This window comes from Labeo rohita, chromosome 2 (genome assembly GCF_022985175.1).
Source record: "Labeo rohita strain BAU-BD-2019 chromosome 2, IGBB_LRoh.1.0, whole genome shotgun sequence".
Taxonomy (NCBI): domain Eukaryota; kingdom Metazoa; phylum Chordata; class Actinopteri; order Cypriniformes; family Cyprinidae; genus Labeo; species Labeo rohita.
In genome coordinates this window covers 22262325-22283069 of record NC_066870.1, presented here as the reverse complement: position 1 = coordinate 22283069, position 20745 = coordinate 22262325, and the positions used below count along the sequence as shown (strand labels likewise).

The following is a 20745-nucleotide window of genomic DNA, read 5'->3' as shown; positions in this document are numbered from 1 at the left end:
TTATTCCGTTACTGATTATTTTGATACTTGTGGTTTAATACAAAAAAACATCTTCAGGTTAGGTTAGTCCACCTTGGTTTATAATATAACAGTACATTTATTTATAATGCCGAAATAACCAGCAGAACTCTGGTGACGTACTTGGCTGGAAGGCAAAAAGTACATCAAACTGTACCATAATAGTTGAAAAGGCCCCTTTAAGCAAGATATTTTAACAGCTCTCTGTTATGAGAAACAAATGTGAAACTAAAATTGACGCTGGGTTGCATACTTGTTTTTTTATGTATTTTCAGTTCCATAGTAGATCCTAAAAACCCCTGAATTTACCTAAATGGCTTTCAGACATACACAGAACATAATCTCTTATGTAATACTGCAGCTGCTTTGAACAAAGCCTCAGGCCTTTCAGTAATTAGTGATAGTCAGTTATGAAACAGATTCTCACTGGGCCTTACAGCAGCAGTTTTTAGACAGACAGGTTATGTGTTAAGTTTTTATCTGTCAAGGTTAATAGGCCAAAGATAAAGATTTTCCAGTTCTCAACATCACATCTTCATAATCTGACACAAATCGATATTACTCATCGATATCTCATAACTATACCAGCATTGTGCACATTAAAGTGCCTTACAGTGTTAATAAGCAAATGTGATACTGTAATACAACAGTTTAAGAAGTTAATAAACTTGCTGTAGATACAATAATGCTAGTTAATTTGTTGTTGCTCCCCTATCGAACATACACTCTTAAAAAGGATGTGTTGAAAACAAAACAACCTGTGTTGCTTCTTAACCAGTAGTGTGTTTACCTACTACGCAAAGCAGGCAATTACGTGGGGTTCCCACGAGCCGGGGGGCGTCCCCCTTCAGGAGATATCACAGGGGCCCTCCCCGGCTCGCGGGGCCCCACGTAATTGTGTGCTTTGTGTGGTAGGTAAACACGCTAATGGGAACGTGATCGTGAGGAAGTAACGCGATTTCTCCCAAGCAAGGAGATTTGCTTAGGGGCTCCCCATAACGTAAACACGCCCTTGTTCATAACACGCCTCTGTGTCAAGTTAAGGGCAACAAATTTTATGTTACTTTTAACTTAACCAATGCATTAACCCTGCTAATTTCTACACAATTTGTGTCAATTATGTACACCAAATGACACAAAAGATGTAAAATTGTCAACATAAAAAATGTTAAAAATTAACACATGCTTTTTGATAGTGTAATTCCAAAAAAGCAACCACAGTGATGTTTTTGCTAACTAAAGACCTGTTTACACTAGTGCGTTTTAAATGGTGTTTTAAAATGAAAACGATCCTCATCTACACTGCCATTTTCACTTTGTATCAGAAAAAATCTTCGCCCACACAACACAACCGAAAACTAATTTCACATAAACATTAATGCAGGTACAATAATAAGCATGACGCCCACAGACCGTTGGCTGAATGTCTGATGCATATCGCACACAAAATTGGAAACACTTCATTACAAGTAATTACCGGATTGGTTGAATTATACAGGATTTCCAGGAGATGTGTGTGTCACATCCTTTAACGTTCCACCTGGAAATAAAGTGAAAAAAGTTTGTGGCATATAATCTTTCAAATCTGTCCAAGAGTTTTACTCTGTCATTGTGGGGAGATTTTTCTAAACATGACGCTGAACAAAACAAAACATGATTGGTTGCTTTACCCGTCAGTCATATGACCATTTAATGTGGCCAATTCCCTTAATTCCCACACCTTGCTATCCGTCCCTAGCTGTTTTAAAACAGCGTTTTAAAATGGAAACGATCTACGTCGACAATACACAACTGAAAACGCATGTCACATGACCATTCATGCAGGTACAACCATGGATACGTACAGATTATTATTATTTAGATGGCGGACACATCTACGTGCTTGGTCTATAGGTACAACAATCTGATCTAAATTTTAGTCAGATATGGCCAATTTAATTATATTTACGTGGTTACATGTGACTTATTTATTCTGATAATGCTTCTAGTCCTATTATGATCAGATTACTACAATGAGCATGGTGTTATTGCTTATTACTTTTTCAAAAGTCTCCGATTTGGTCCGTTTACACTGAAACGCACTCCCCAGAGTTTTCAAACTAAAACAGGGTCTGCAGCATTTTCGAAAGTCTCCATTTTTGAGAGTTGAAAACGCTGGAGTAGTGTAACGATAGCAAAAGATGTGTTTTAAAACAAAAACACACTAGTGTAAACGTAGCTTACGTTAAACATGGTTTCTGATAAATAAATCAGTTGAATGAATGATTCAGTGACTACATCATTAAGACCGATTCCTGAATAAATCAATGCTTTGAACACATCAGTTGAGCGAATGATTCAATGACTCACTGAAGACAGCCGTACTCCATCCCAATGTGCCTACTTATACTATACTCTTAAAGTATATACTCTTTTGGTGAAGAAGTATACACTTTTGAGTGTGTAGTAGAAGAGTAGGCAAGGTTTGGGACGTACTGTCACGTCATACAATTGCGTCAAAATGGACAGCTGTATTGTAGACAAAAAGTAATAAAGGAATTGCTGAATCGGTCAAGCAGTCATGGCGGTAGAGGCGGTACAACTACTGTATAATTCCACCCACTTTGAAGCGGTACTAACTGCAGTGGAAAAGTGGTTGTTTTTCATGTCCGCAGGTTGAAGTGACCCCAATAATGTGATATTTAGCTGCCGGAATGCGAATTTTACCGGGGGACCCCGTACGACACGCATTTATGATAGTTTTAAAAATATTGTTAGAACCTAGCAACCCTGACTGAAATACAGTCACTAGTCATCACCTACTGGTGTAACGGTGTAACCTCCAGAAAGAGTAATTGAAAAATCCATAACGCATAGACGGGACAGCCTGCAGTACAAAACAGTGAAAAGTCCCAATGCTGCTGGACTGAATGGCTGAATGCTACTAGCTAGTCTGTTATTTCTCATATGAATCAGAAATAGTAGGCCTACATATAATATGATAATAGAGACAAACACACACACACATCCGTTCACATGAGGCCATATGTCCACATGCCATGCCAGAGCCACAATAGTGTTTTCAGACTCTTTACAGTTAGCAAACTTTAAAGAAGTTCCCCATCTGGTATAGAACAGAAAGTGCTTAAGCAGTGCAATATTGCTATGGTTATTTTCTCAGGGTAGGTTGTTGTGGGTAGGCAAACAGTCAACCACACAGTGCTTACAGCCTCCCTGACCATATAAATGTACTTTTTTTGTATCTGTGATAACAAAAAAAAAAAGATACAGATACATAAAAAAGCTCACTTTCTCATGGGAAAAAGTTCTGACTTCTCTGTTTTGAGGACAGTTAAAAAATATCTGCCATCTGCAAACAGGAAGATGTGGTGAAGATTACTTATCAAATGCAAAATCATCTTCATGAAGCAATTAACACTTTCTTTCTGTATTTGTTCATGTTTACTACTCTTTGTTTATAAGAGGTGATATAACATTCTGTATGTCTCTCTTGGGTCAGTGTGATAATAGTTTAGTTTACTCCATTGTCCAACATACTCAGAGAGGGGGACCTGGATTGGTCCATAGAGCTTTCCTGAGAAGACCACTGTGCTGAGGCAGCCGAAAACTGCCTAGCGGTGATGAACAAAGAGCAGTAACCAGCATCACCAGGTCTCTGTCACAATAGTACTAAAAACAAAGAGCCTGCTTTCCAGAAGGCCAGGCCAACATAAAGAGGCATGCGCTCTTAGCTGTTGCTGTTTAGCTGAGGGGAGGTCAGTGGATATTTACCTTTGCATTGTGGTCATGTCTATGGACTGATAGTGGCCTGTCACTTAAAAAGCATCAGGACAGAAATGCCTCTGCCACGACGCCGATCCTCCTTCCTGGGCCAGGCTGCTTCCGAGCGACCCGGCGGTGTGGGCCGCATGAGTGCAGCGGGGAACTCTGCGCCTCGGGGAGTGTTTGTAGGCATGGCTCCCACCGGAGGTGCCAGCAGCCTCGGTACACGCGTGTCCCGCAGAGCTATGGGCATCAGCAGCGTGTTTCTGCACGGCCTTAGAAGCACCAGTGTTCCTGTGGTCAACCAGACCAGAGATCGAGGCCAGCAGTCTGGCTTCGACAGCCTCAACACGTGCCTCCTGGAGTACCGCGATAAAGTTCAAGCTCTGGAGCAACTCAACCAACAGCTGGAGGAACAGATTCGACACTGCTTGGAACGGAAAGCCGTCAGCGCCGGGACATGGACTGGCCTGAAACAAGATTGGGAGGATGTTTATATACAGGTAGGATAGTTATAAACATCAAGCACAAAGGTCACACATCAAAAATAATTACATAACCCCTCAACTGTCACCGTCCTGCTAGCGGGACGCCTTCACTATATTACAATTAAATCTAATCATGACAAACTATGTATTGCTGGAAAGGTCTAAGACTCCTAAATAGATATTTTACCACTGTTTTTATGTTAAAAATTATGTAGGATAAGTAATACATTAATTTACAACAAAAGTGTACCTCAGAAAATCCATATCATAAGAGGAGGCTTTAATTTTATAGCAATTTTGGATTAAAAACTATTTAGTAAACATTTTATATAAAAATAAAAAATAGTACAGTACATTGTCTTTACAGTATGTTTTAACTTCTGTAACTTTTTTTATAGTGTATTTTTTTAAAATATAATGCTGATTGTCTGATTTATTTTTACATTAACAATGTAATCAATATTCTATTTATTAAAGCCATGTATGAATCTCATCAAGTTTTTAAGCATTTTACATTGTTCAAATAATAACTCAAGGCAGTAACTATTTAAACAATATATTTTATTTGTGAACTTACGTTCAGCTGTTCTTTTTAATAGCTAACTTGTAACTATTTTTAAATTTTTCGGGTCATCAGTCATCAAAGCTTGGTAAATATTGCTCACAGACAGGAAGATTTAACTTTAAATTTACCAAGCTGATTACTCACTAAAAACTCCCACAGATCATGTTTTCAGGCCATTTCAAGGCTTATTTTGGTGTAACAAATTAGTCATATCTAAGTGTGTGAGTAGTTCTATAGTTTTTGCTTGTTTACTTTTTAAAATTACTCTTCCCATTAATGCCATTATATTGTTCATTCAGACTGATTTGCAAATATGCACGAACACAAGAGGCGGGATTTATCGCATGAACCAATCACAGTGGAACATAACCAGTCATATCTAATCATTTTGCGACTATATACAAACTTTATATTTAATGTTTCCAATAATACTAAAGGTACTGTTAAAGTATTTAATATTATACATAAGAATGTATCTTGTTTTAAGAATGAACCTCTTAAAACAAAATAATGAAGAAAAAAGATAATACTCACAGGTGAACAAGCTAATGTTACTAGTTCTGTTTTCTGTCAGGTCAGTGAAGCCATCTTGGACAACGCTCGACTTATGCTCCAGACTGAGAATGTTCAAGCCAATGCAGAGGACTTTAAAGACAGGTGTGAGTGTGATTTAAATAGAGCAACAGATTTTAATCTAACCACAAGCTTTTATCTGCATTATCTGTTCATTTCCTTCAAGTATAGTGTATGTTTATGCATGACTGTAGGTATGAGAATGAGCAGCCGTTCCGTAAAGCAGTGGAGGAGGAGATCAACTCTCTGTACAAAGTCATCGATGATGCAAACCTGACCAGGATGGACCTGGAGAATGAAATTGAAAGTATGAAGAATGAGCTGATGAATCTGGAGCAAAGTCACATAGAGGTGAGATATGACCAGCTCAGCAATGAAACTCTCTTTGTGAGGCAGGTTTCAGTGGTAAATTAGTATCTTCTCTTGCTCTTCAGGATGTTAGAGAGCTCTATAAACAGATATCCGGCCGTGAGGTTGATGTGCCGGATGCTCCCACTGAGACCAGCCTGGACCAAATTCTAGCTTTCATCCGCTCCCACTGGCAGAAGGTCATTGAGAAGAACCGTGCTGAGACTGATGCCTACGTTGAGAGCAAGGTAAACCATAGAACATTAACTAGGAAATAATTTGTTATTAAAGGAGAACTTCAATTCCAGAACAGAAATTTACAAATCATTTACTCACCCCCTTGTCATCCAAGATGTTTATGTCTTTCTTCAGTTGTTTTTTGAGGAAAACATTTCAGGGTTTCTGTCCATATAGTGGCCTTCTATAGTGCCCCCAAGTTTGAACTTCCAGTTTAAATGCATCTTCAAAGGGCTCTAAACTTAGGAAAAAGGGTCTTATCTAGTGAAATCATTGGTTATTTTCTAAAAACATTAACAGTTTATATACTTTTTAACCTTACATGCCCGTCTTGTCTAGCTTTGCGTGAACTCTGTGTATTCTGGTTCAAGACAGTTAGGGTAGGTCGAAAAACTCCCCGTCTCATTTTCTCCTTAAACTTCAAAATCTCCCTACACAGTGTCGCAATCACCATATTGGGTTTATTTTGTAATAATGAGCAACTGACTGAAAATGATCATTGTCATAATATGACAAATCCCCTATTTGTAAATATGCAGCAAACTGACAGTGTGAGCAGTAAGCTGAGTCGAGAAGAGGAGCTTGAGAGTCTGAAGACAGAGTGTAGTGATGCTGGGTGCAAGATTCAGAGTCTGCAGGCTGAAACTGAGTCTATTAGAGCTCTGGTAAGACAACCTTCTCAAAGCAAAAATCATAAAGCACAACAATATTCAATTCACTAGACTGACCTATGCGTGATCCCCGCAGAAACGAGGCCTGGAGAATGCCCTCAATGATGCCAAGCACTGGCATGACATTGAGCTCCAAAATCTGGGATCTGTTATTGGAAAGCTGGAGGCTGAGCTCAACGACGTCCGCGGGGACATCGAGCAGCAGCGCCGTGACTATGAAACCTTACTCAACAACAAGACGAAGCTGGAGATGGAGATCGGAACATATCACGGAATCCTGGATGTAGAGGAGGGCAGATTCTACTCTTCAACGTAAGGCTCATTTTCAATCTGCTTACCATAAGAGGACTCGTTATTCCTAGTTTCTGTGCTCCCAGACTGATCTCTCAGGTAATCACAATTTTGTTCTGCAGGTTCCCCAGTGGTTCTTCAGTTCCTGAGGGACAAACTGATCCCACACCTTCCACATCTGAACCAGAAATCAGTCTACAGACTGAAGGTACTATTTCCATCTACAGGAGGATTAGTTCACTTCCAGAATATAAATTTCCTGATAATTTACTCACCCCAATGTGATCCAAGATGTTCATGTCTTACTTTCTTTACTCGAAAAGAGGAAAACAATCCATGATTTTTCTCCATATAGTTGACTTCAATGGGACCCAAAAGAGTTGAGCATCCAAACTGCAGTGTCAGGACAGCTTCAAATAAGGGTTTTATCGAGCAAAACATTAGGTTATTTTCTCAGAAAAATAAAAACTGATATATTTTTTAGCCACAAATTGTCATCTTGCACCAGCCCAACCTCACACATTGCATAGTCACATTGGAAAGGTCACGCGTGACATAGGTGAAAAGTACCAACCCAGTGTTTACAAAGCGAACGAGCAAAGAAAGTCAAACGCCATTTACAAAAGAGGTAAACCAATGACGTCAGCCCGATTTTGAAGTTGGAGGAGACAATATGTTTTTTCAAGTTTTTCCTACCCCACCTTTTAGAACCAAAGAACACAGGTAGAGCACTAACCGCATGTGATGTTTGTGGTTAAAGTATATACATTTTAGTCGGCGCCAGTAGCGGTGTGGTTAGTGCGTGGTTAGTTCATCCTTTGCCGAACCAACACCCCTCTCTCCTCCCACTGCTTTCCTGTCATCTCTCGACTATCCTATCTAAAAAAATGCATAAAAGTCCATAAAAATAACAACAAAACAACGAAAAAGTATATACATTTTTATTTCTATGAGAAAATTAACCATTGTTTCGCTAGATAAGGCCTTTACTCCTCGACTGGGATCATGTAGAGCACTTTGAAGCTGCACTGAAACTGCATTTTAGACGTTCAACCCGTTGGGTCGTATTTAAATCCATTACATGGAGAAAAATCCTGGAATATTTTCCTCAAAAACCAACTCTTTTTGACTGAAGAAAGAAAGACATGAACATCTTGGATGACATGAGGGTGAGTAAACTACTAAAAAATGAACTAATCCTTTAACATGAATGACAACGTTTTGTAGAAAATATGAAGAAATGATCAAGACATTTTCGAGATTAAAAATGTGTTTTGATGTCTTCTATCAGGTTCTAACGCTCCTGGTGCTCCAGAAGAAACCAAGCAGGAATGATATTTTATTAATCCTTGCAAAAAGCTTGATTTTTATTTGTTTCTCCTCACTTGTCATTTACACTATCTAGACTACATGATTACTGTGAAGGTTAGAAATGAATAAATGCACTCATAAAATATTGACCTCAGTTCATTTTTATTAAACATTTAGCCAATTTTGCATACAAAGACACAGTTGTGTCTCTGACACTAGCCTCTATGATTCCATATTCTGATCTGTGCCTAGATCCTATTTTACTCCCACGGGTAGCAAAGCCATAAATGATAGTGTGGGAAATATGAATAATTGACTATGGTCAAAACTAAAGCTCCTTAACACTGTAATAACACCTTGCGGTTATAATGACACGTCTGTGAAACAGCCACTTAGACGCTACTTCAAATCCATGTTATCGTTCTGAACTATCATTTCTTTGTTTAGGAAAACCTCAAATAGCAAGTTTACTACATGGATGAGAAAAAAACACAAAGCTAGAACAAAAGTCAATAGGTGACTGACATTTCGCATACAAATAGGTAACCATGATGTGTTTAAAGAAAAACAGTGCTACATTTACATAAGTTTTACTGAAAATGTATTGAATATTTCATTTAAAAAAGTGCAGTCATACAAAATTGTAAGAAATGACAGTCTAGAATAGTATACTGAAATATAGTTGATTAAAAAAAGATTATTTTCATCAGAAACAGATTCATATTAAGGATTATTCATTCAGCAGATATAGCAGATTTCATTTCTCTTGTCTCGTTGGGTCTCCAATGACAGAGAAGCATCCAGCACAGTAACGGGCCGGTTTCTTTGTGTTAGCAGAGTTGGCTCTTTTCAGACGGAATCCAAGACTGCTGACCCTCACGTCCTACAAACATCAGCACAGCTGTAATTTTTCAAATACAAACAAACAAGTCTGATTGTGTCCAATCATAAACGCATTTCTCACCCGTGAGTTTTCTAGTGTTACACTTTCTGACGGCTGTGGATCTGATGGTTGGATCAGCAGAGGTGTCTGTAAGATAAAAAAAAAACATGTAGTCACTTAGTCTTTTCAATACCAGTTTTAATAATACAAAAAGAAGATTGTATACCTTCTGAAGTGGCTCCATGGGAAAAGCAGCTGAGAAGTTCAGCGCACAGATGAGCAGCAAAACCAGCAGGGCACTTTTCATGTTCCCAGTCATCTTCAGTGTCACACTAACAGTGAACAGACAAACGCCTGTTCAATTAAAACACCACTCAAAGGGTGGGACCCAAAGTTGTTGTGCGTCACCAGGGAAAATTACGGCACAGGGCGGCATTGTGTCCATAAAATCAATGTTTATTTAAGACATTTAGGAATTATGTGAAAAAGGAATATTTAGTCCCACACAAAAGATCTCAGTTAATGCCGTTCCTTCGGGTTAAATGGAAATTTTTTAAAAGGTAACAGAGAAGATATTCATCCCTGTTGAGCTCTCCCATCTCAAACGGAGGTAGCCGAGGAATATATTCAAACACATACAGAGATGTGATCCATATATATATATATATTAGATTTCTGTAAACTTGATTCTCATTAATGTGACAAACTACCATGTGCAATGCTATAAAAAGAGGAAAAATTACAGCTAATAATAAATTAAAAGTAGAAATACTGCATCACAATTGAAATACAAAATTAATCAGAAAATAAAATCAGCAGACAAATGCAGTATCGATAATATGAGAAGGAAAATTATAAACTGTATTAAAATTCACAGTCAGTAATCCTAATTTCAGATGTGTTACTTGAAATTAAAAGCATTGAGTTGAAAATCTATACGTCTTTACAGTCACAAAACATAATTTGGATATTTTTTCTGTTCCATTTAAGTCTCCAACACTCATACTTCAATAAGAGGATGTGAAGTCACTATAGTGAATAATCCTGAAAGCATATATCTGATGTCAATTTCACTCTCCCTGGTATGTGTGCTGGTTCTTAAAAACACGAAGGACAAATTAAAAAGTAAAAGCAAGACTGGGATTGGATGGTTACGCAACAACCTATCCATCCAGGATACAAAGCTGGTGATCGGTCATCGCCTAGATTCAAATTTGAGAGAATTCAAGTCAATAAAGCGGTAAAATCAAAAAAACAGTCCCATGTGAAATGTAAAGTCATGGCACATCTAGCAGATGTTTTGCACAGACACATAAGAGGTCAGTTGCTCACATTAAATTTCCATTAATATCCCAAATAAAATACGGTTAGTACTTCTAAATAAGAAAAAATCTTGATAAAACATCATTAAAAACAAGTTTATCCTTATTAATCATACCTTCTTGATTATACTCTCCCAATTATGGCATGGGTTAACAGTGGTTAACTTTCACCTGTCTAAAAATCTAAATTGGCTTCCAGTTTAGAGGAATAAAATTACAAATTTCTATGTATGTATTATGATATTCCCCAACAACTGACGCTTTAATGGGCCCACAGTGCACCAGTGTGCTTTTTAGCAGAAGTGCGACCCATTTCCTGGAAATCTCTTCGCTTTACATTTGGTTGTGAAAAAAACAAAACAGGATTACGTCACCATTAAAGGTGTACTGGCATATCTGCTTTAGGCTTTACTCCAAAAAAAGCCTAAATAATAGTACCTCTGATACAAACGCCTGTTTTTTTAAATTATTAAAACGTCCTTATGAGCTGAGGGAGACTGTGGTGTTAAGCGGGCTGTAAGGGTATACAGCCCACCCCTACCCCGCCTTCGTGGCAAACCATCGGTGCCATAAACATCCATCGGTTAGTTTCTGGATCATACATTTCCATAGAGCTGAGGTTGGACTGTCCATCATAGCCTCCCACTGCATAGAGTCGACCACAATTGGCCACTAGAGAAATGCGGCTGCGTCGAGTGTTCATGGTCACTAGGTGGCTCCACTGATCTGCTACGGAGCTGTACACCTCCGCTCCACTAAGAAACGCAGAGCCGTCGTAGCCTCCTGCTACATACAGATTACTGCCCAAGGCTGCAGCGCCGTGCCGGCAGCGCTTGTTTATCATGGGTGCGACAGGGTGCCATAATGCAGTATGATGGTTGTAGTACTCCACCTAGCGGAAAAAACATGAAACAACAAAGCTGATATATATGGGCCATTCCACAGAATAGGTGCAAACTGCTGTCCCACAACCAAAAAACACATTTGAAAAGCATTTATTAGACATTTACTAAGGTCCTTCTATTATCTATTGAAACCCACAATAATATTTAAAATGTTAGTAAGCTTAAACTATATAAAATCATCATTTAGTGGGTACTTTCAATTGGGAGGTGGCTGTCCCGAACCCTAACCCCTAAATTTCAACTTATGAAAATAATATTGAAATAATTTTTGTTTTTGTTTTTTTACACTGTTGTTTTTAACTTCTTTTTTTAATTCTTTAAAATGTGAAGTTCAAAAAAAAAAATTGTATTTTATATGTTCTTTGTAAATTTGGAAACTTTGTTTAAAAATGTGTCCCGCATTTTTCAACAGTGTATGTTTTAGTCTATTGGCGGAGACTGATTTTAACTAAACCCATAAATTTATGATCAGGAAATATTCCTGTGTCCCCCTTTCTCATAGCTACAAGGTGTGAGCAGACAGGTCCCATCATTTTGGGGTAAATGTGTTCAAAATCTGAAAAATGTGTGTGTGTAACTTTAAGGAATGGCACTACCAAACACCTATTTTCCGCAATTAAGCACACTTTTTTTTGGGAGTTATTCCAAAACTTTTACGTTTTTATATGTGTACCACTGTTCAGAACTGTGCTAACTTACAATGTGCTGATTAGCATTTTTGAACTAGGTTCAAAAGTATCTAAAAATGTCACTACCGAAACATTTGGTGGAGTTTTGGTAGTGACATCTTTGGATGTTTTTTGGATGTTATCCCATAAAATTGTCACTACCGAAATGATGGCGAAGGGAACACATAATCCTCATATTTGGGGGAAATAAACAAAATTTAGTACATTTATGCACATTTTTTGTATTTTAGTATGTTTTAGTAGTGCTTTAGTATGCGAGTTAAAATTCTGTAATGTGATGTGGACGCTACCAAAGCATTACTGTCACTACCGAAACATGGGATGTTTTGTCAAAAATAAAGTATACTGAATTATCAACTAAGATGTTATGATATTTTTTGGTTCAGTGTATGTTCATACTAATGAATCCTTAACTTTGAAATCAGTATGATCAACTTTTTGGATTCAAAATCTCATAAATGACACTTGAAATATTGTTTAAATGTAACTGTTATGGATTTACCTCTGAAACAAATGTAATAAAATAGCAAAAAATTATATATATTTACAATCTAGATGTAAGCAAAATCTTAATAGGTCAATATAACCCTTCTAATTAAATTAATAGTATGATGTTTCATAAGTGACAAATGTGCAGAGAGGACAAATGTTCCAAAACTTACTGAAAATACAATATGAGAATTAACTGCATAATTACTAGAAATTATTACCTTGGATATTATACAATTTGCATTTTTGGAAAAAGACATGTTTTTTAAAAACGTTTCCAACTCTGACTTTGGACCAATTCCGTAGAATATATTCATATATTCAAGAAGTATTCACAACTTTACAATGTTACATTGTAATATTTTCTAACTTATATCCAAAAAGTGTGCAAACTGTATCCTGTAAATTGAACGACGATGTTTACTTACCGTGTTAAAGATTTGTAGACCATCATGACCACCCGAAACATATATTCTGCCTTCAAATACAGTAACACCAGCAGCACTGCGGCTTGCACTCATTTCTGTAACTATCGTCCATCTGGTAACAAACAAACATGAACACATGAAATCTGAGTCATTGTGATTACAAATAAAGCTACAATGATTGTTGAGACAGAAAATAAATGAACACCTAAATGGAGAGTTTAATAAACAGAGGAAAACAGGTTTGATACTAAAACCACTTTGCTATCAAACATGTCTTTACTTAAAGTATTAATACATTAATAAATTGAAAGATTAAAACAAATATAGCATCTAATACATATTTTTCTCCATACAGTGGACTTCAATGGGGATCAGTGGGTTTAAGGTCCAAATTGCAGTTTCATTGCAGCTTCAAAGGGCTCTACACAATCCCAGCTGAGGAATAAGGGTCTTATATAGTGAAAGGATTGGTCATTTTCTTAAAAAATATATATATATACATTTAAACCACAAATGCTCATACTGGACTACCTTAACTTCATACAGTACGTAATCTAGTTGGAAAGGTCACACGTGGCGTAGGCGAAGTACCGACCTAGTGTTTACAAAGTGAACGTGCAAAAAAAAGTCAAATGCCCTTTACATAAAAAAAAGGTAAAAGAACAATATTGGGTGATTTTGAAGTTGGAGGAGAAACTGAGATGGAGTTTTTCACCCTACCCTACCTTTTTGAACCAAAGTACACAGACGAAGAACTAACCACGTTGACCTTTCCAACGTGATTTCGTAACATGTAAAGTCACAGATGCGCATTGTAGAGCTAGTGCAAGATTTTATTATTATTATTATTATTATTTTAGAAAATTACAACTGGAGAAGACTCTTATTCCTGAGCTGGAATTATGTAGAACCCTTTGAAGCTGCATTGAAACTGCAACTTGGACCTTCAACCTGCTGATCACCATTGAAGTCCACTATATGGAGAAAAATCCTGGAATGTTTTCTTCAAAAACCCTGAATTTTTCTTGAAGAACGTATAACTTTACCTGTCAGTCTCTGGAGAATAGCACTCAACTGAATTTAGAGAGGATTTGCCATCATATCCACCACACACATATATATGTCCATCAACTACAACTGTTCCCATTGCACTAATGCAGAACAAAGAGAAGAAAGACCAAAAGCATCAGAGATACATATCACATGAAGCTAAAACACTATTTCAGTTCTTTCTCAATGAACAATTAAGCAGCTTTTCAAATAAAGTATATTTCCCTCACATATTACAATATGCCAATTTCAGGACTTCCTACCTGCGTTGAGTATTCATGCTAGCAACTTTGGTCCACGTGTCAGTTTCTGGATTGTAAACTTCCACGGTTCTAAGCCGCGATTGACCGTCGTAACCACCAATGGCATAAAGCAGCCCGTTCACGACAGCGACCCCCACTCGACTGCGGGCTGTACTCATAGGCTGGCATCGCTCCCAACAGTTTCCAATTGGATCAAATACTTCCACGACATTTAATGAGTCACCTGTGCATAAAACAATGACTCAACAAAAACTGACACTGATATGTTCAGGAACTAGCACTTAAGGTTTCTAAGAGGATAGTGTGAAGGGGATACCAGCACTATTGAGCCCCCCAACCGCATAGACTAAGCCCGCGATGGATGTGCAACACCTCTGTCGGGTCTTGTAGGCAGGGAGGTGCGGTCGTCGCTCCGGCATCAGGTGGTAATCTTTCGCCTCATCGACCAGGTCCCTGTTAGAAGTAAAAGTCAAATGTATTACTAAAAATAATTAACCCCACATCCTTTCAAAAATATAACTAAGAAACAGTTACATTTGTATTATTACTATTATCTACATTTCAAAATGGAACTCTTTAGAGATTTTGTGTTGAAAAATATATTTTCTATAGATTTAGATGTGCAAAAATCACTTAAGTGTCATATTTTGGATGTGCTTTGCCAAAAATTCCAAATATGGGGCATAAGTTATCTTAGAAAGAAATGTATTTTATCTAAGAAACTTGCCTGCATTTGTGGCAGCAGCGTACAAGCTCATCTTGTTGAACTCGGTCAGCAAGGAACTGAGGTCGACATAGAGGCAGTCGGGTTTTAGACATTAACTCTGGTAATCGTGACTCCCGATCTTCACGTGAATGCCGTACCCAAGCAAGCACGGCCTCAAACACCTACAGCCAACAAACAAGGTTACTCTTTTATACTTTGACAACTAATTTAAAACATTTCTTGCAACAATCTGTCATTACAATGTCTTCAAATGTCTCAAAAGACTCTGACCTGCTCCTCTGCTTGGACATTGAGCTCATCACACCCCACAAGCTCAAGCACCTCCTCCGGCCGAAGGGCCAGGAACTCCTCAGACATGGATACCTCCACAAAGTGCTGGTGAACGAAGCTGTTGGCTGCATCATAAAGCGTGGTGCACATCATAGTCTCGGCAAATTGCCGTACACCAAGGCAATTCTTTGGATGCAACCTGTAAATCCAGAAAAGTCCGTAAGAAGTGAAACGAATCACTTTTATGAAACTCCATAACCTGAAAGAGGCCTGTCACAGTTACAGTTGAAGTCAAAAGTTTACATACACCTTGCAGAATCTGCAAGATGTTAGTTATTTTAGCAAAATAAGAGGGATCATACAAAATACATGTTATTTTTTATTTGAATAAGATACTTCACATAAAATACATTTACGTATAGTCCACAAGATAAAATAATAGTTTAAATATATAAAACTATATATAAATATATAAAACTAAATACATTTTAAATAAAATTTAATTTTTAGAAATTACCCTGTTGATTCTTAATACTGTGTTGTTACCTGAATGATCCACAGCTGTGTTTTGTTTTGTTTTGTTTTGTTTTATGATAGTTGTTCATCTTAATCCTTCAGGTCCGACTAATTCTTTGGGGGTTTTTTTAGCATTTTTGTGTATTTGAACCGTTTCAACCCTTTGAACTCATATGCAACTTTTACAGAAGGTTCAAATGCTCACTGATGCTCCAGAAGGAAACACAATGCATTAAGAGCCAGGGGTGAAAACTTTTTGAAATTTAAGATGAGGGTAAATTTAACTTATTTTGTCTTTGGGAAACATGTAAGCATCTTCTGTAGATTTTGAAGGGCAGTACTAAATGAAAAATATATGATATTTAGGCAAAATAAGAAAAATGTACACATCTTCATTCTGTTCAAATGTTTTCACCCCCTGGCTCTTAATGCATCGTGTTTCCTTCTGAAGCATCAGTGAACATTTGAAACTTCTATAACAGTGTCCCTCAGCTGTTCTCAGTGTGAAAAGATGAATCTCAGAATTATACAGTCATTGTTGGAAAGGGTTCAAATACACAAAAATGCTAAAAAACCAAAGAATTTGTAGGAAACAGTGGACAGTTTAACCGTCAGAACAAACAAAACAAAACAAACAAAAAAAAACAGCTGTTGATCATTCAGGTAACAACACAGCATTAAGAATAAACTTTTGAACAGGGTCATTTTTATAAATTAAACTATTATTTTCTCTTGTGAACTATATGTGAAATATTTTATTCAGGTCAGTACTAAATAAAAAATAAATGCATTTTGTAAGATCCCTTTTATTTTGGTAAAATAATTAACATTTTGCAGATTGTGCAATGTGTATGTAAACTTTTGACTTCAACTGTATTACTTAACGGCTTGATTGTGATTATGTGATGACATAAAAATCTGAATTCATGAATTAAGCTTTTTGAATTAGAAATAAACATCTTTACTGTCACTTTTGATCAATTTAATGCATCCATGCAGAATAAAATTATTACTTTCTTTTGACAAGAGAGGAAAAAAAAGCTTACTGACCCACTGGTCTTATGAAGAAATATATATATTTTTAACTTTACCTCTGTTGTAAAAAAGAGCAGCAGGCATCTTTGACATTTTGAAGCTGCAGGAAGCTGGCCCCTATCAGGAGGGCTTGAACGTTTTGTTGGTCTATGGCTATGTGTCCATTGTAGGCAAAGTTTATTAGGGCTTCAAGTGCACTGTTTAGAGGCAAAACAGAGATGAAATCTTTAACGTGCATTTACAAACAAAACAAAAGAGCATGTGTAGAGATCTTAATTGTCTCTGAGGTTTGTATCTTCACCTGGGGTCCATGCCCTGCATGACGATCTCATCCTGTTTGCACTCCACCATGTCGTTGGTGAACATGGCATGAAAGTATGGAATAGAAGCAGCAAGGACTATTCTGTGAGCACTGAATTTGTGCTCTCCTACCTGCACAAACACAGATAGATACACAAATCTTGATCAGAAATATCTTATATCCAAAATATATAAAAATGTCCTGGTTTAATGTTGATAATTGAGTACTAAATGAAAAATTTAAAATATTACCACCCAAATGAACACAAATTATGATCATTCTCCACACTACAGACAAGTTAAATTTCAATGAATAAAGGAGCAAATGTGAAAACATGGAGCAGTGAGCCATTAGGGAAAATCTGATACACCATAATCCTCAGCATGATCTGTAGTATATGTCCTATAAGCCAGCTGTTAGTCAGCAAATACATGCATACAGCTGGTCAGGTGAAAAAGATAAAGAGGATTATTGCTCTCTGTGACCTACATAAAAGGCTGATAATGCAACAGTTAAAGCACAGCAGTAGATCACACTGAGCACAACTTTCATTACTTGATCCTACTCCTAATGCTGCTTTAAACAGCAACATAATAATATATAAATGCACATCACTCAAAACCACCTCTATTTTTATTTTGTTTTAAACATTTAAAAAAAAGTGAACTATTTATCATTGTACATTGTGCATACACTACCAGTCAAAAGTTTTTGAACACTTTTAATGTTTTTAAAGAAGTCTCTTCTGCTCACCAAGCCTGCATTTGTTTGATTCAAAATACAGCAAAAGTAGTAATATTGTGAAATATTTTTACTATTTAAAATTACTGCTTTCTATTTGATTATATTTTAAAACGTAATTTGTTTCTGATTTCAAAGCTAAATTTTCAGCATCATTACTCCAGTCTTCAATGTCACATGATCCTTCAGAAATCAATCTAATATGCTGATTTGCTGTTAAAGAAACATTCATTATTATTATTATTATTATTATTATCAATATTTAAAACAGTTGAGTACATTTTTTTTCAGAATTCTTTGATGAAAAATCCAAAGATTAGCATTTATCTGAAATAAATTTTTTTAAAGACATTTATAATGCTACAAAAGGTTTCTATTCATCAAAGAAAAATTCTACTCAGCTGTCTTCAACATAATAATAATAATAAATATTTTTTGAGAAGCAAATCGAAATATTAAAATGATTTCTGAAGGATCTTGTGACTGGAGTAATGATGCTAAAAATTCAGCGTTGAAATTTAAAACATATTCAGATAGAAAGTTATTTTAAATAGTCAAAATATTTCAAAATGTTACTGTTTTGCTGTACTTTGGATCAATTAAATAAGACTTATGTAAAAAAACATTCAAAATCTTATTGTTCAGAAACTTTTGACCGGTAGTGTCTTACATCCTAAAATAATAATAATAAATTCTACATCTCTTTTCTTCTACATTTGTGTTCCTACAGAAATACTTTATGTTCCTGCAATTACTGATGCATGCTTAATTTATATGCTTTTGAGAAATAAACCTTAAAATAAGCTAAAACATCTAAAAATTAGATGTAAACTGACATTATATTATTAGCTTAAGTTCATTCCCTTAACAGCTATCTTAAAAACGCATTTAAGAAACAGGGTTCCCACGGTCTTGAACAAAGCATAATTTACAGACCTAGAAAAGTCACAGAAATGCAATTTTTCAAGAAGGAAAATATTTTATTGCATAAAAATCCTATTCTGGCGTAAAAAATGTCTTATCCTATTATCACAAACAACCAGAAATTATGTGTAAATTCACTGGTCATAAAGAACTCTTAGAAACATCTCATTTTTGGACCTTCTGGAATTACAGAATGCAATTATTGTAATTTTACCTATTCACAATTATTTTACTTACTTGCTTGTTTAATATATTACCACCTCTATTTTCTGGAAACAAAGAATTACCAGAAGTATTTAAATCTACCTGTGGGTACATAGTCTTCAAAATTTGTTTGGGGGCCTTGGAGTGAAAAGGGTCCAGAACCACCCTTATAGCCCCTCAGTATACAGATTGTAGGAATATTAAGTGTGCTCTCCATATCTGAGGCTGACTGTTAAACTTTGTACAAATATATTTTATATAGAACTGACAACAAACAGCAGGCAATGTTTTAAAAAAGCAACTCTGGTTCATTCTAACTCGTTAATCTAATTAATTATGTTAAAAAATAAATTAATTAAATGGCAAAGCCAAACCGTTATTTAAAATAAGTCAAACAGCTCAATATATGTTGGCTGTCACAGGTATTTCCATTAAACTCAGCGCGACTATATAGTCAAACATTAAACATAAGGAAGTGACAACTTCTTAACAGACCATGAAAGGGGAAATCACAATCCAAAATGTTTTTAAAAAATCTCTACAGGCTAAAATAATAATAGAAATAATAGCAGAATGTATTGTTTCTCCTCTGTGCTTTAGTGGGTTAGTTTTTAATATACAGCTCATGTGCAGCTGATGAGGATGTTAGCGGCACATGCTAACTAAAAAAACACTAGAATAATAACTCGCTTTACAGCTGATAAAAAAATTCCAAATATCAATTTTCTGCACTGAGACACATTAACAAACGACCTTCCACGCTTAAACATTACAGCCCTTCCTACAGCTAACAGTGTCTGTGCTTCACTAGCCTCTCCCAATGCTGACAGCCCAGTGCTACTTGGTTAGCATTTCACTAGCAAATTAACCCTAACAAAGAAAAGCACATTACTTTTAGGGTAACGTCACACAGTTTCCCTTGTCGTCGGATCTCCTCCATCACTGCATATCCACGAGCGGGCAAATCGGCGACAGAAAAATGCATCAAATCTTCTAATTCTTCAAAAATCGTGTCACCCATCGTCATTGATGGACTGGAAACGACACTTTTTGTCCAAACCGAGACGCCGTAGCTTGAGCTGTATTACTGAGTGCCCTCCACCAGCGGTGTCAGTTCCCTATCATACAGGGGTCATACACGGCTCAAATCAGATTTATATGGATGTACTGGTCTTATTTGTGTGATTCACGTGTACATCGTGGCTTAGGTTGAGTTCAGACTATAGACCAGACTACAGTCCCTCACAGAAACCCAGGTGACAGCAAGATTCTGGCTCAGTTTGTAATAGCAGTTTAATATACTACCAATTCTGCCATATAAAGATAGTTCAGCCTTTTATGAGAATGTTTTGTTAGCATAAAGCAAAGGACAGAGGAGGGTGGAGGGTTTTGTCAATCACACAAGTATACACATCTGATTATTGCATAAACCCATTTGTGTAAGCTATAGTTTTAGCTTAATTGACCACATTTTTTGTCATTTTTATTCATTAAATAGCATTTCAAATGATATGTACTTTTTCTTTCCTATCTGATTGTATTTGCCAGCACTGACTGCTTAGATGTCACATGTCAAAAAGCTTTACCTGACAGTATATTAAAATAGCAACACTTTAATTTTAAAATTAATTAGAGGTTATCCATAGAATGTTCCTAATACAAATGTTACATGGGTTCCTTAATATTTACACTACCGGTCAAAAGATTTTTAATGTTTTTAAATTCTCTTCTGCT

At 36.5% G+C, this 20745-nt stretch overlaps 2 protein-coding genes across 2 annotated transcripts; one reads left to right on the top strand and one right to left on the bottom strand.

Annotated features, from left to right (window-relative positions):
- Window positions 1–3557: 3557 nt before the first annotated feature.
- bfsp2 (beaded filament structural protein 2, phakinin) lies at window positions 3558–8413 on the top strand. Its single transcript, XM_051095648.1, has 8 exons — window positions 3558–4283; window positions 5408–5490; window positions 5601–5757; window positions 5841–6002; window positions 6531–6656; window positions 6739–6974; window positions 7076–7161; window positions 8245–8413. Exons 1-8 carry the CDS (start codon window positions 3855–3857, stop codon window positions 8286–8288), a joined length of 1323 nt encoding a protein of 440 aa, XP_050951605.1. The 5' UTR covers window positions 3558–3854; the 3' UTR covers window positions 8289–8413.
- Window positions 8414–10298: 1885 nt separating this feature from the next.
- klhl18 (kelch-like family member 18) lies at window positions 10299–20120 on the bottom strand. Its single transcript, XM_051095577.1, has 10 exons — window positions 19904–20120; window positions 17143–17273; window positions 16898–17038; window positions 15291–15489; window positions 15021–15181; window positions 14610–14746; window positions 14294–14516; window positions 14027–14131; window positions 12981–13092; window positions 10299–11361 (listed from the first exon to the last, which is right to left on the bottom strand). The coding sequence occupies exons 1-10, from the start codon at window positions 20036–20038 to the stop codon at window positions 10975–10977; spliced, it is 1731 nt and encodes a 576-aa protein (XP_050951534.1). The 5' UTR covers window positions 20039–20120; the 3' UTR covers window positions 10299–10974.
- Window positions 20121–20745: the final 625 nt, after the last annotated feature.